Below are 13,235 nucleotides of genomic sequence, written 5' to 3' on the forward strand. Positions count from 1 at the left end.
AGGTAGTTAGCTTTAATTAAGACCCGGGTCTCCGCACAGATTTGATCTTAGACCGTGCGTACGCTCAAATCCATGCCAACGCTCAGATTTATAAAAACCGTCTTTGACGTGGAAAAGTGCTTATCTCCACGTCAGGTTCAAACTTGACGTACGACCATTTCCTTGTGGTAATGCCGGGGTACTGCAAATAATCTGAGGTCTAAGTGCGATGCATTTTCAAAATTCCAAGACCAACGATCTCGTGTCTTTCTTTGCCATGTGCATGATCAATATAAGAAGATTTTTAAAGACGTTTTTGGACACAGCTTAATGTTTCATGGTTTGGCATAAAACTGCTAATGAGAACTGTAGCCCACTTAAGAAAGTGAAAAGACGTATAGCTTACTTATTTCTAGAGCTGTCAATCGATTAAAAAAAATAATCTAATTAATTACATACTCTGTGATTAATTAATCTAAATTAATCACATATATGATTTTTGCTGTGAAAGTATTTTAAATATTTAAATTCAAATGAATCATTGAATAATCAGCATTAGTGACATTAAAGTTCAAAAACTATTTTATTATTATTTTAATAATGGCCATAATAATCTATGATATGACCTAATATGCTGAGGAGATAAATTCCAAAAGTGCTTCGGGAAGAAGTTTTTTTTTTTTTTTTTATCACATACAAGGTATTTCAGGCCACAGATATAACCTAGGGGACACAATAAAAAATAAAGTATCACTCCCCTCAATGTCAACACTGTTTCTTTGCAGTGATATGCAACTTTAGAGTTGATGAACTCCGGTGATATATAAATTCTTTGCTGCAGACATTGCAGAGGACTTTATTTTTATCAACACCATCAAGCCGTTTTTTAAAAAAAGTAAATGTTCAAATCAATGATCTAGGCAGCACATTTCCTTTTCTCTCCTTCATTTTACAGTCTAATGTTTACTGACTACAACGGCTCGGGGTCAAAGGTCATACGGAATCAATACCTACGATAGAATAATTGAAACAGGTCTTACAGGTGATCTAGTATATTTAGTGTTCTCACCAATCTAATATTGACCATCAAATGTCCAATTGCCCTCGTTTAGGAGAGGAAGGCATTCAAAAAGGCATTCGAACAGTTTGATAATGTTGGAGGTTATTGTGCAGTATTGGGAATATAGGATAGTATTTGATCATACAGTTTTGAATGTTAAAAGTGAATAAACTTTTTTGAGAGGTGGTTAACTAATCTAATAAGAGGTGGGTAGGCCTAAACTCTATTTCTGAAATTTCAGAGGTGGATAAACTGCGTTTACTCGCGTTTAGCCTCCACTACATCCTAATTTGCGCTCATAGGCCTATTCCCAGCTTCGTAACAGAAAAGGTAATATTTGACTGTAAGCTATACAATGTAGGCTATTGATATTTTATATCATATATAGCCTACACAACCAAGGGACGGAAGTTATCCTCTGAAAGCAGGGCATCTTCATATTTAGTGTTGCGTCGGAGTTGCGTAAAGAGGTGCAGAGCGCGCACCTGTTTGCTTTTTTTGACTGGCAGTGCCCAAGATCAGATGACAATACGTGAGTTGAATAATGTAGGATAAAATATAAAGGTAAGCCTAAAGCAAACAATAAAGGACAATGTTTAAGCCATTGGACATTATTGAAAGAAAATGATAGCAAAGATATGCAGAATGAATGAAAAATGACCGGCGAACTAGGCTACTTTTTCAGCAAAAACATAGCCTACCCTAAAAGAAACGTTAAGCCTACATGACATATCACGCTTATAATTTAGTCCTCTGTTTTGTAGGCTAAATCAGCATATTACCCTGGGTCATATTGGAAACGTACAGTAGCCTACTGTACCATAACGTACAGGATTATATAGGCCTAGAGGTCTTTCCTTCATAAGCTAGGCCTACCCATTTTTTTTTCTACAAAGTAGGCCTAGCTTACTTACAAACATACGAAATGTTGATTATTCACATTACTGCAAGCAAAAGGAATGAAAGCGAGCAGAGGACAATGAACATGGATGCATACGATCTCTTTTCAGAAAGCTTTGCTGGAAAAAACATAATTAGGTAAGCTATTCGAACTGACGCATATAGGCTAGTTAACATCAGATGGCATAGGCTAGGCCTATACAATGTTTTCAATATATAATTTTACATAAGCTACAGCTTTTAGGCCATTTATTTCATTAAAACATATGCTAATGATATTGATGAGGGGGTGTTTACAAGGCGGAGACCTAAAACCATCCGGTTGCGCACAAGTTGACGTTCGTTTGTGATTTATAATAGGCACATCTGGAAGGGTGGCGAAAGCACGTTTTTTTGTGCGTACGTTCGTTTTCTCTGAATCACACGTACGATCATTTCAGAAATGATCTAAGATCAGATGAAGGATGGTTTCTACGCAACCCTTTTATAAATGAGGCCCCTGATCATTTCAGAAATGATCTAAGATCAAATGAAGGATGGTTTCTACGCAACCCTTTTATAAATGAGGCCCCAGGAACTTAGGCTACAAGCACCAAGTTTGGCCCCCAGTATTTCGGGACTGAGTTGCAGGAGTAAGGCCTGAAAGTTAAGAATTGGGACAGCTTACAAGTTTAAGGCATGGAGAATATGGGAAATGTGCCTTTTCTTCTTTGTGTAGCAGATGTAGCCTAGGCGGTACATACTGTATAATTTGGTAAGATTTACATTTTGTTTAATGTCGTTTAATATCACCCAGCCTAACAGCTTAGTCGTGCGTAAGTTACGATGTAATAACTAGTAAAAACCCAACCTGCATGGATCCCTTTCAAAACTCATAATGGTCCTCTGCACTTAAGGTAAATAATGAAACAATTAAAAAAGAAATCACACATCCTTCCGTTCCGTCACAGCGATAATATGATGGTCCGACTCGTTAATGCCAAACTTCTTTCTCCAGACAGGCTCACATCGCACAGTCAACTCAAAGAAAGTCAATTCCAAGCTACACAGACTGACCAAGGTGAGTAGCCTACAGTGTCGTGCACTGCCCGTCTGGAGCTCTTAAAGACACACACACTCACTTCCTTCTGGAGAGCAAGGCACTGGCAGATGCTCTCCAGGTTAAATTTCTGGCCCACTGAAGCAGCATATTGCTTATATTGCGCGTGTTACTTTTGAACTGATTAAAAAAAAAAGATTTTTCACTTTGGGCTCAACCAGGAATGACTAAAACAGGAACTGCAGTGCTAACCATTTTTTCTGTACTTGTAAAATCGTCCATGTTGACAGAGATGATTATCTGTATTGCTAAAAACATATAGTCAAAGCAGGATTCCAACTTCTCTAGATAGAAATGCCCATACACATTCTGAGGACCTTTTTACTGTAGGTCTTGACATGTCATTTGTAAATACTGCCACCTTCTGGACAGAAATCCTAGGTTTATGAGTCAATCATGTTACTGTTAATTTGGCAATGTAATAATCATTATTGCCAGTGTAACAATCATGATGAAACACAAACTGAATTGCCTTCATTCGAATAAATGATTTAGCTGTAGTGTAGGTAGAAGGAAAAACACATGAAGCAAACTTTAATTTCACAACCAATAAAATTTATTCAATTATATATTACAGCTATTTACAGGTCATGTAACAAGTAAATATTAAAATAGACATATTTTTAGAACCATCGTTCAAAAGGCATTATGTTGTAAAAATAGGTTTTGCTGTGATATCACATTGAAACTGTAAAAGTAAGGTTTATTTTTTTTTCCTCTAAAGAGAAGCCACGTGACGAAACTCTTATTTCTCTTCTTTTAAAGTTCCTCAATGTGCGCGAGACAAAGACGATACATGGGGAGGTGAGCTGTTGCTAGGAGACACGACGATGGCGCAGGGTGGGGGAAAAAGCAGGGACCACTGCGGTTCACCTCACTAGAGTCCACAGAAAAAAGAACGAACGCATGCACAGCATCGACATCACAAGTCTAAGAACAGCTGCTGTGATGACAACCCCCACAAGGAGAAACAGTCAGGAAGAAATGCGTAAGAAAACAAGAGAGAAGGAAATCAACAACAAAAAAATTCCAAAGAACACGCACATGCTTAAGAATTAAGCGACATCAAACAACGACAGAGGAGACGACCAATATATAGATATATATTAAAAATAAAAAATAAACCAAACTCTGGTCCATTAAACAGACAGAAACATTAGAAGTTTTACAATCAAGAAAGGATCAATCGCTTGAAATTTTTCCTTTTTTGTTTCAATTTCAGTTCCTTAGATTGAATGTCCTTTTTTAAAATGTACTTTTTTTTACAAGTTGAAAAAAAAAAATAATCAAAACAATAATTACACTGCTATGTACAAATGCACAATCAGTACGTATAAAATAAGTTAAAAACAAAAACAAAAGGAACAGATGCTGGAGCACAGTCTGTACATGTGTATAGATATTCGGTTTCAAAACCTCTCAAGTCCTCTGGTAAGAGTGAAGTGAAAAGGGACATCTCTCTTCTCCTTTCCCTCCCTCCATCCATCTCGGCTGACAACGAGCCAGTTTGTGTGTGGGAGGGATAGGGCTGAGTTTGATTCGGTGCTGGGGTGATCCATTATCTGCTCTGGAGGGTTGAGAAGGGTCTTTTAAGTGCAATAAGGTCAGACCCGGTCCTGCGGCAACCCCTCATGGACCGAGAACAAGTGCAGAGTGTGGCGGTGGGCCAGGCCGCAGGACCTCCGTGGTTGGACCAGGCCTGGCAGGGGACACAAGTGCATCTGGACCAGGAGCCTGTGTTTGGGCCCAGTAGAGGTGCTCAGGCCAGAGGGGAACCGACCACCACTCACGTGCCTCTTCACACGCGCTTGCTTGTTTGTTTGTTTGTTTATTTAGGGCATGTAAGAGCTCAGGAGCAACAGGTCACAGGATGACGTCATTACTGTGCGCAGCGCAGACACGCTCACCCACTCATACACACAAACATTCAAAACACACGGGCGCACGCACACGCACACACACACACACAAACACACCAGCTCCTCCAACTAAGTGCTTCATGTTCGCTGTGAGGCCAGACTACCGTGGGAACAGCCGTTGGCTCCGAGGCTAGGCGGCATGAACATTCCCTGTTCCGTCCTCGTGGGCTCGGGTGTCGAGTCTTAAGGGTCGCTATGGTGGTGTGGTGGGGGAGGTCATATGGGGGTGAGGTCAAAGTCATCGTTGACCTCCACCAAGGGGATGTAGAACTCGGAGATCTCGAATATGCTGGTGGACTTGTAGGTGGCTGGGTCGAGCTCCTGCAGCTTCAGCTGCCACTCCAAACGCTGCACCGCGTTCAGAGCAGCCGCCTCGTGCTGCTGGCGCATCAAGAGACACGTCTGTGAAAGGAGTGAGGGAAAGAAAGAAATAGGGAGGGAAGGAGAGAGGGAAAGGGAAGATGGAGGAAGAGGGAAGGGGAGAGAGCAAGGGGGAAGGAGAGATGAAGGACAGGGAGGGAGAGAGGGAAAAGGAGAGGGAGAGATGGAGGACAGGAATAGATAACAGGACAGAAGGGATAACAGAGGGCAATGTTAAAAAATTAAAAAAAAAAAAAACATATGCTAGGGTGCTGCATGTGAAAGATCAGAAATGTAATTTTACACATTTACAAGTTTATCTTTATCATGGAAAACACACAAGTTTCAAAATGGAAAAAATTAAACATTTCTGCCAGTCCTTCCCGTCAGACCTACCTTAAGTTTGTCAAACTTGTCATCAACATCCTGCAGCCAGGACATGAACTGTCTGGCATTGAAGCGATCTCTGACAGAAGTCTTCCCATCTTCCCCCTGCACACAAACCCAAACAACTCAGCATACCACCTTTTTCAAAAGGATAAAAATAGGTCTATAGGTCAGGTTTATAACCTTCCCATTAGCGATCAACCTCTCTTATGAGTTATCTTATTAGCTAAGTTACCTGAAAATTAACTGGTCTAAAATATATAGGCAGTCCCTCTCCATAAAGTACTTTCCCCATCAACAACAGTGCAGCGATAAGTGGTGTAGTAGCTTCATGCCACTTGCCTGGACTTCCTGGGGCATGTTGTAGACCTCAGCGTCCAATAAGACAGTGCAGGCGCTGAAGGGAAGTGTCTGATTGGCTAGTGTTCTGGCAGCACGGTAGTGGACGCGCAGGACTTCCTGCTCATTTGAGACTATCAGCTTCTCCTGTAAATAGTAAATATGGATTTTTTACATTACATTTAATTCGGACAATAGAATTACAGTTACGACAAACAGCAGCTTATAGACACTTGAGCAAACAACAAAGGGACCACAGGGCCTTTCTCTGCATGCAGCATATTCTTGACCCTTGCCACACTATGCTAACAGAATTGTGGCGCAACAAAAAAATTATACATCTGCAAGGTAGTTGAAAATGAGAATCTCAGAAAATCTCCTCAGAACAAGGTCATGTCCGTCTCACTCACCCGTTCTATGCTGTGCTGAAGCCTCAGTTTCATCCGCACAACTTCCTGCTGTTTGAACATCTCCTTCAGGGGCTCAGGCAACGAGGGTGGGGGAGTTATCTGTCATTTAAAAAGAAACAAATCAACAAGACCAATAAATAAATGAGTTACGAAGGGACAAACCACAGTATTGTATAATTACCATCATCTGTCTAATTTTAATATGTCTAAATTTAAAATTCATATAAATTAAAAGAAAATCATCTCTTCAGAATCCCCTATCATTTATCTTATCACTCATTTTTCTAAAACACATTTTTCTATTGCACGCAGATGGGCTGATACGTTTATAAAATTTAGTTTATTTTAGTGTTAATTAGTTTGTAGACATGATGCTGAGAACTCACGGTTGGTATGCACAGCTTGCTGAGTGGGTTGCCATGAATCAGGTATGAGCCGTTGAAGGTGACGTACTCATCATAGTACTGAGGAGCCTGCGGAATCACACTGCAGAGCACCTTACGCTTCTCCTCGATCTTCTTGCGGATGTGCAGGAACTCGTAGTAAGGGTTGGCCCGCTCTGTCTGGTAGGGTTGGATCTCCTCCAGCTTCAGAGAGTCCACGATGGCGGCCAGGGACTGCTGAGTGCGCTCCTTCATCTGCTGGGCTGTCAGGACAGGCTGGGTAGAAGGAGACACGCGAGGCATCTTCCTCTTCCTCGGGTGATGGACCTGAATGTCCACCTCATCCTCTAGGGGGCGAGCCTTAGCCTTGGCTCCAGAGGAATCAGTATCCCTTTCCGAGGTTGTGACCGATAGTGGGGAAGAGCCTCCTGAGGTGCCCTCCAACAACCCCATCTCTGTGCTGCCGTCTGACTGGCTAGTTGCACCAGAGATTGGACCCTTCTCACCTTCATTGAGGGGGACTATAGGTCTAGACTCTAAAGGTGGTTGATCCTCAGCGGCTGGTTGATCGTTTTTCTCCTCAGCAACTTCCGGTTTGGTTTCAGAAGTAGATGGGAACTGAGTGGTTGTCTCCCACGATGTACTGGCCTTCTCTGCCAACATCTCGACACCACTGCTCCCGTCTGGAGCTTCTGTGGTGACTTCCATTGGCTCCTCGGGGTCATGGGCAGGACTTGGGCACAGAGATTCGGCTTTCTGTAAGGACGACGAGAGAGAAACATGTTCTGTTTTTTGTATCTGAGCATCGCTAGATGATAAGGTTTCTGTTTGTGGCCTTGTGGCAGCAGGGTCTGTTGCATCCATCGCCTGTGCTGCATCTTTTGTCTCTGCATTTCTTTTGGTATCTGGGCTTGATTTGAGTGTGCTCAGAGGAGTTGCTGGGCTGCTCATCCATTCCATTCTGGAACCCCCCAACGTGGACTCCTTTTCTTCCAATCGAACATCTGCTGTTTCTGCTATACTTCTATCCTGTGGCTCCACACTTGTAGGCAAGGGGCCATCTGGTCTTAGAGAGGGGTCGATGATGGTATCAATGGTGGCGTCCTGCTGACTAACTGAATGTGAAGATGCTTTGGTGTTGGTTGAGTGTTGTTGTGGAGACGGTAGAGGAGACATTGATACGCGTGACACAAGTGTAACAGACAAATCCCTGCTGTCCTTATTGGGGCTTTCTATCGTATCAGGACCAGATGGGTTTTCTTGTGGTGGACACTGCACATCACTTCCTGACAAAGATTCAGATAGTGAAGGCTTTTGGTGGTCAACGGGAACAGCCAAAGTACAACTTCCTTGGGAGAGGCTGGATTGTTGACTGCACCCAGGATCTCTGGAGTTTGGCCCTTGTATTAAATGAGGTCCCGTCACACTTCCCTCAGCTTCTGGGTTATTAAGACTCTCAGTCTCAGCTGTAGAGCTGGGGTGACTCTGTGCTGATTGGCTCTGATTATCCTGCACTTGTACTGAACTTGTTTCTGGCAGCATGGCCCTTGACTTTTCATCGCTGGAATGGGACGATCCAGTCCTCTGGGTTTCCTCAAAAGTTCTTCCCTCAGTGGGCGCAGGCCTGGCATCCTCATCCAGAATGGCCTTTAAATAGGGAGACACATTACGGCTCAACAGTGGCGTCCTGTTACTCTGAGCTTCAGGAAGACTGTTGATGTCTTTCTCGTGGACCACAGGCGATCTGGAGGACTGGAGATTGAGGGAAGACTGGAGGAAGGGTGGCTGTGAGTCTGAAGCTTCAAGGTTGAGGTCCGAGTCATATTCAGCTGGTCTGGGCGTCAGTATTGTGGCATGGCACGAGTCCTCTGAACTGGCCACTGAGACCATGGACACTGACCGGGACATGTGACCTGAACGCTCGCTCTCTGGTCTTGGGGATCGACTAAGGCTGTTCTCCAAGGCAGGGCCCAACTTACCGAAGGCAGACAAGTTCTTCGAATCAAGTGACACTGTTCTCCCACTGGTGGCATCCCTCAAGGGTTTGTCCCGGCTATGTGGTTCAGAGGCCTCTGAGCTCTTGGAGCGCAAGAGTTCCTTGCCTGGGCAGGTGTCGCCTGTAGAGGAGGAGGAAGGGGTTTTGGATTTGTCTTTGTTGCTTTTCTGTTTGCTGAGGTCTGAGCCAGGCCTCTGCTTCATCCTCTCCCGCTCCTTCTGCTTGATCTTCTCCAGGTGTTTTCGGTGCCACTGCTCGATCTCTTGGTCCTTAAGACTCAGCATTCGCTCAAAGCTTGTCTGCATCAGGTCGTCATTGACCAATCGTTTCTCTTTGGGCCGGACGTCTCTAGAGGACGGTGAAGCTTTGGATTTGGTCCTGTCTGCCTCTGGTTCACTAGGCTTAGGCTTCACTACTTTGCCCTGCTGCAGTGAGCGGTCCTTGTCCTTGTGCCTTTCCCGATCTCGATGGCGATCAGAATCCCGTTCTCTTTCCCGTCTGTCCCGATCCTTCTCTGGTGTCCTGGGAACATCCTCCTTCACCTTTGATTGGGCAGTTTTGCTGCTCTCTGACACATAGCCCTTTTTGTCTTCCAGAAGCAGTTTAAGATTTGAGCTAGAAGAAGAGGAGTTCTCTTTAGATTTTTCCTTTTTCCTATCCCGATCTTTATCCTTCTCTTTTTCCTTGTCCTTCTCCTTTGTTCGATCCATCTTGTTATGGTCTGTTGTTTTATCGGGAACTCGGCCTTTCCTATCAGAACTGATTTTTTCTCTTTCTCTGTGCTCGCCAGCAGCATGTTCCTTTTCAGAACGATCCTTCTCAGCTTTCCGATCAGGTTTATCCTTACTCTTGCGGTTTTCCTCATGCTTTTTGGCTGCTGACAGGGATTTTAGTTTTTCACTTTCCTTGTTTTTATCACCGGGTGAATGAGAGGTGCTGCCTGACGTCTTTTCCCTCTCTTTCCACTTATCAGTGGAATTCTGCAGTTCATATTTATCGGAGAAGTGCTCGGTTTTGATCTTCTTTTCCTTGTCTGTGTGTTTTTTCTCAGACTTTTCTCCCTCTCTGTCCTTTGAAGGTAGCTTCTTATCTCCTTTCTCACGGGAGCTTTTCTCTGAGGGATCCTGGTGTTCCGGGTCAGTGACATGCTTGTCCTCAACCTCCTCCTTCACGCTGTGCTGAGATTCTTCTGGAACCCGCACTGAGCCCACGACATCTGGCACACAATCCTCTATTTCTTTATCTCTCCCTTCCTTCTCTCTTTCCTCTTTGCAGGTGGTGTCCTTTTTCTCTCTCTTCACAGATTTGTCCTTCTCTCGCTCTTCTTTTGGTCGCCTGTCTTTATTACTGCCACTACTACTAGTACTGCTGCTGCTGCTACTACTATACTTGTCTTTTGTCGTCCCCCTCTCTTCTTTGACAGGCGATCCACCTGAGGCCTTTTGCAAAGAGTTGCCCAGAGAGGAATCAGCGTTCTTTCCCATGGACATGAGTTCTTCATTCTCGTCACTTTTGAAGAAGTTTTCTTTCCAGAACTCCCGGTCAAACTCCATGTTTCTTTGAGCATCCTTCCTCCCATCCTTCTCTTTCGGCCGGTGGCGGTTCTTGTCTGCTTCGTACTCCTTCCTAGATTTCTCCTTGTCTTTTTCCTTCTCCTTGTGTTTGAGCTTGTGTTTCTTCACAACCTTCCCGTCTTTGTCAGTCTTTCGCAATGCAATGTCTGCACCGTCCACGCTGTTGCCCAAGCTGCCATCTTTGAAAGGGCTGGAGCTTCTGTCGTCTCCCTCCAGTCCCAGGTCCTTTTGGTGATGTTTGCTCTTTTCCTTGTGTTTGCAGCCCTTACTGCTAGAGCTCTCTAAACAGTACTCGCCATCCGTGCAATGGTTGTACTTGATACCATCGACTTGACAAGGTCCATCACCTACTATGGGCACACAAGTCTTGGAGTTCTCCTGTTTGAGAGGAGTAGTGGGCTGCTTGTCTGACAGGCTGTGGTTGAGCTTAGGTGACTTCACAGCAGACAGATGGAAGAGGTGGACAGAGGAGTCATCTTTTGGGCTGAAGGACATTTTGAAGGAGTCCTCCTCCCTCGTGACCTTGTCAGAGTTTTCTGACGTTGTGGATGGGGAGAAAAGCAGGGCTTTGCTGTTCTCCTTCCCGTCCTCCCGGACTTCTTGGTTCTCCTTGTTTTTACTCTGGCTTTTGCTCTTCTTTTTCACCTTTCCTTTGTCCTTTTGGTCTGAGATAGAGATCCCACCTTGGGAGTCTTTCTTTGACCGACTCTCTGCTTTATGTCCGTCCACACACCCTGATCGCGTCGGAGAACCCTTCCTCTCAGCAGGAGCGTCACCCTCATCGCTGGAGCTATCCGAAGTGCAGTAGATGACTCTGGAGGCTTTGGATTTCTTGGGCTTAGTTGAGGCGTTTGGAGTTTCACTCTTGCTGGCCTGCTTTGACGCATAGTGGTTCCGTTCCTTCTCCTCCTTCTCCTTCTGACGCAGTTCACGACGAAGGATATGCCTGTCGTTCAGTGCTTTGCTCAGGTCCTCTTCCTCTTCCTCATCTTTGAACTCATACTCGTCAAGGCCAGACACGGAGGATGAAGCTTTTGCCGTCATCCCTGATGCATGCTTGCTGTCAGAGTCCTTATCTCCATCAGAATCGTCCATGTTGTCATCCACACTGGATGGGTTAACAGAAGGGGGGTCTTCAGAGTCTAGAGTGACAAAGAAAAAAAAACAAACATCTGAAACATTCCTGATCTGACACTAATTTGTATGACAAATTAGTGAGGCAACAGGGGTATGGCACTGCCATAACCATAACTACTGTGGACTATGGCACTGCCGTAACCATAACTTCATCCTGGACTGAACATTCGAACACCAGGATTCTCCTGGTGTTATGGAGTTTCAACACAAACACATTTGCAGCTAATACACAAAGCTACAGTGGGTGCCCTTTACCTGGGCGCTCCAAGCCCTTACCGGAGGAGCTATCCTCGGGGTCAGACAGCTGCACCTCCCCCTTCAGCAGCTGTTCCAGCTCCTGTGAGTCGGCCACATCTACAGGCCGCTCGCCCCGCTTGTTGGCCTGGAATGCGTTGCCCCCGTTCCGCAACAGCAACTTCACAATCTGTTCAGAGACACAGAGCGAAGCGTAGTAGTAAGTACAATAATATCAAATCAATAAATAAACCTATACATTTCATGTTATATGATGCACATCACATGATTACAAGAGTGGATATTACGCAACAGCAAACTTACATCTTTGTGTCCACTGCTGGAGGCGTCGTGAAGAGGCGTGTCATCATCCAGGCCCTGCGTGTTGACCTCCGCCCCCGCAGAGATCAGAACCTTTGCCACGTCGTAGTACCCAAGGTTACACGCCTCATGGAGCGGAGTCCAACCTGTCAGTCAGGAGTGAGATGATCAGTGTTAGCCATCATACGCACTTCTACATTCCTATCCAGGACTAAGCCTTACTTAATAATCAAGGCAGTCTAAGGTAGTCTGACCAAATTAGCACCATAAAAACAGAAATGTCACTTAACGGCCGTCAGCTTTTGATAAGACGTGAAATATGCATTGGGATTTTGTTTCTTACTTTTACACCTAAAAAGGAATCCGTGTTATGTGGCTAAGCTGCTGCTTCGCAGGTAAAATATGTTTAAACGGCTATAGCCCACATTTAAAAACAATTTATGAGGTAGAATCGATGCCACATTTCTATATGCCAGCCTTTCTCAAACTTCTTTGACCTGAGGCCCGGTCATGGCAGACTTTGGGGTCATAGGGCCCACCTACACGTAGCCCCCCCACATCAAATTATCATGATGATTATCATTATCACAATTATTATTATGCTATATTGTTATACATGCACTTTCACTTCAAAGCAGTCAATGTTTAAAGTGCTAACATTGTGAAAACATGCACATCAGAGGACTGCTTTACTAATGTAAGATAATAATTACAATAGTTAAGTTAATTGCTTTTGCATGGTTGCATGATGCTTGCATGAGAAATACTTAGGCAAATGGAGAAAAAAAAATGTACATGCTTTTTAAAGAAATTTAATTTGAATGCCTGAATGTAACTTTTGTGTATGGTAAACGGCGGAGCAGATAAGCGTAAATCTCTGGAGATCTTTAATAGGAAGACTAATAAGGCTACAATATCTTTTGGCCACGTTATATTCAAATTTGACTATACTCAGAGGCCTACTCAATGCTAGACAGTGTATTATATACAGTCTCTGCTCTGTTTCTATGGAAATTGCAAGAGTCCACGTAGTTTTATTAAATGCAGTGAAATATTTAAACAGCCTTCCGACAGGTTGAAGCGGAGCTTTGCTACCAACGTTATCAGGTAGTTTCGGTTTCTGTCGCGCGCATGCAT

The 13,235-nt window shown here is 44.1% G+C and overlaps 1 protein-coding gene across 4 annotated transcripts in view; it reads right to left on the minus strand.

Moving 5' to 3' along the window:
• Positions 1 to 3,571: 3,571 nt before the first annotated feature.
• ankrd12 (ankyrin repeat domain 12) overlaps positions 3,572 to 13,235 on the minus strand; it is a 55,853-nt gene continuing 46,189 nt past the window's right edge. For 2 of the 4 annotated variants that reach the window (XM_042095640.1, XM_042095657.1), the window contains 7 exons: positions 12,102 to 12,244; positions 11,799 to 11,967; positions 6,840 to 11,548; positions 6,454 to 6,552; positions 6,047 to 6,190; positions 5,714 to 5,809; positions 3,572 to 5,359 (listed from right to left, as the gene is read on the minus strand). In XM_042095640.1, coding sequence (XP_041951574.1) covers positions 5,174 to 5,359; positions 5,714 to 5,809; positions 6,047 to 6,190; positions 6,454 to 6,552; positions 6,840 to 11,548; positions 11,799 to 11,967; positions 12,102 to 12,244 — 5,546 coding nt within the window. In that variant the 3' untranslated portion in view covers positions 3,572 to 5,173. The remainder of the gene's footprint in view (positions 5,360 to 5,713; positions 5,810 to 6,046; positions 6,191 to 6,453; positions 6,553 to 6,839; positions 11,549 to 11,798; positions 11,968 to 12,101; positions 12,245 to 13,235) is intronic. The other 2 variants (XM_042095647.1, XM_042095664.1) reach the window with 1 other exon arrangement.

This window comes from Alosa sapidissima, chromosome 1, assembly GCF_018492685.1.
Source record: "Alosa sapidissima isolate fAloSap1 chromosome 1, fAloSap1.pri, whole genome shotgun sequence".
Classification (NCBI taxonomy): domain Eukaryota; kingdom Metazoa; phylum Chordata; class Actinopteri; order Clupeiformes; family Clupeidae; genus Alosa; species Alosa sapidissima.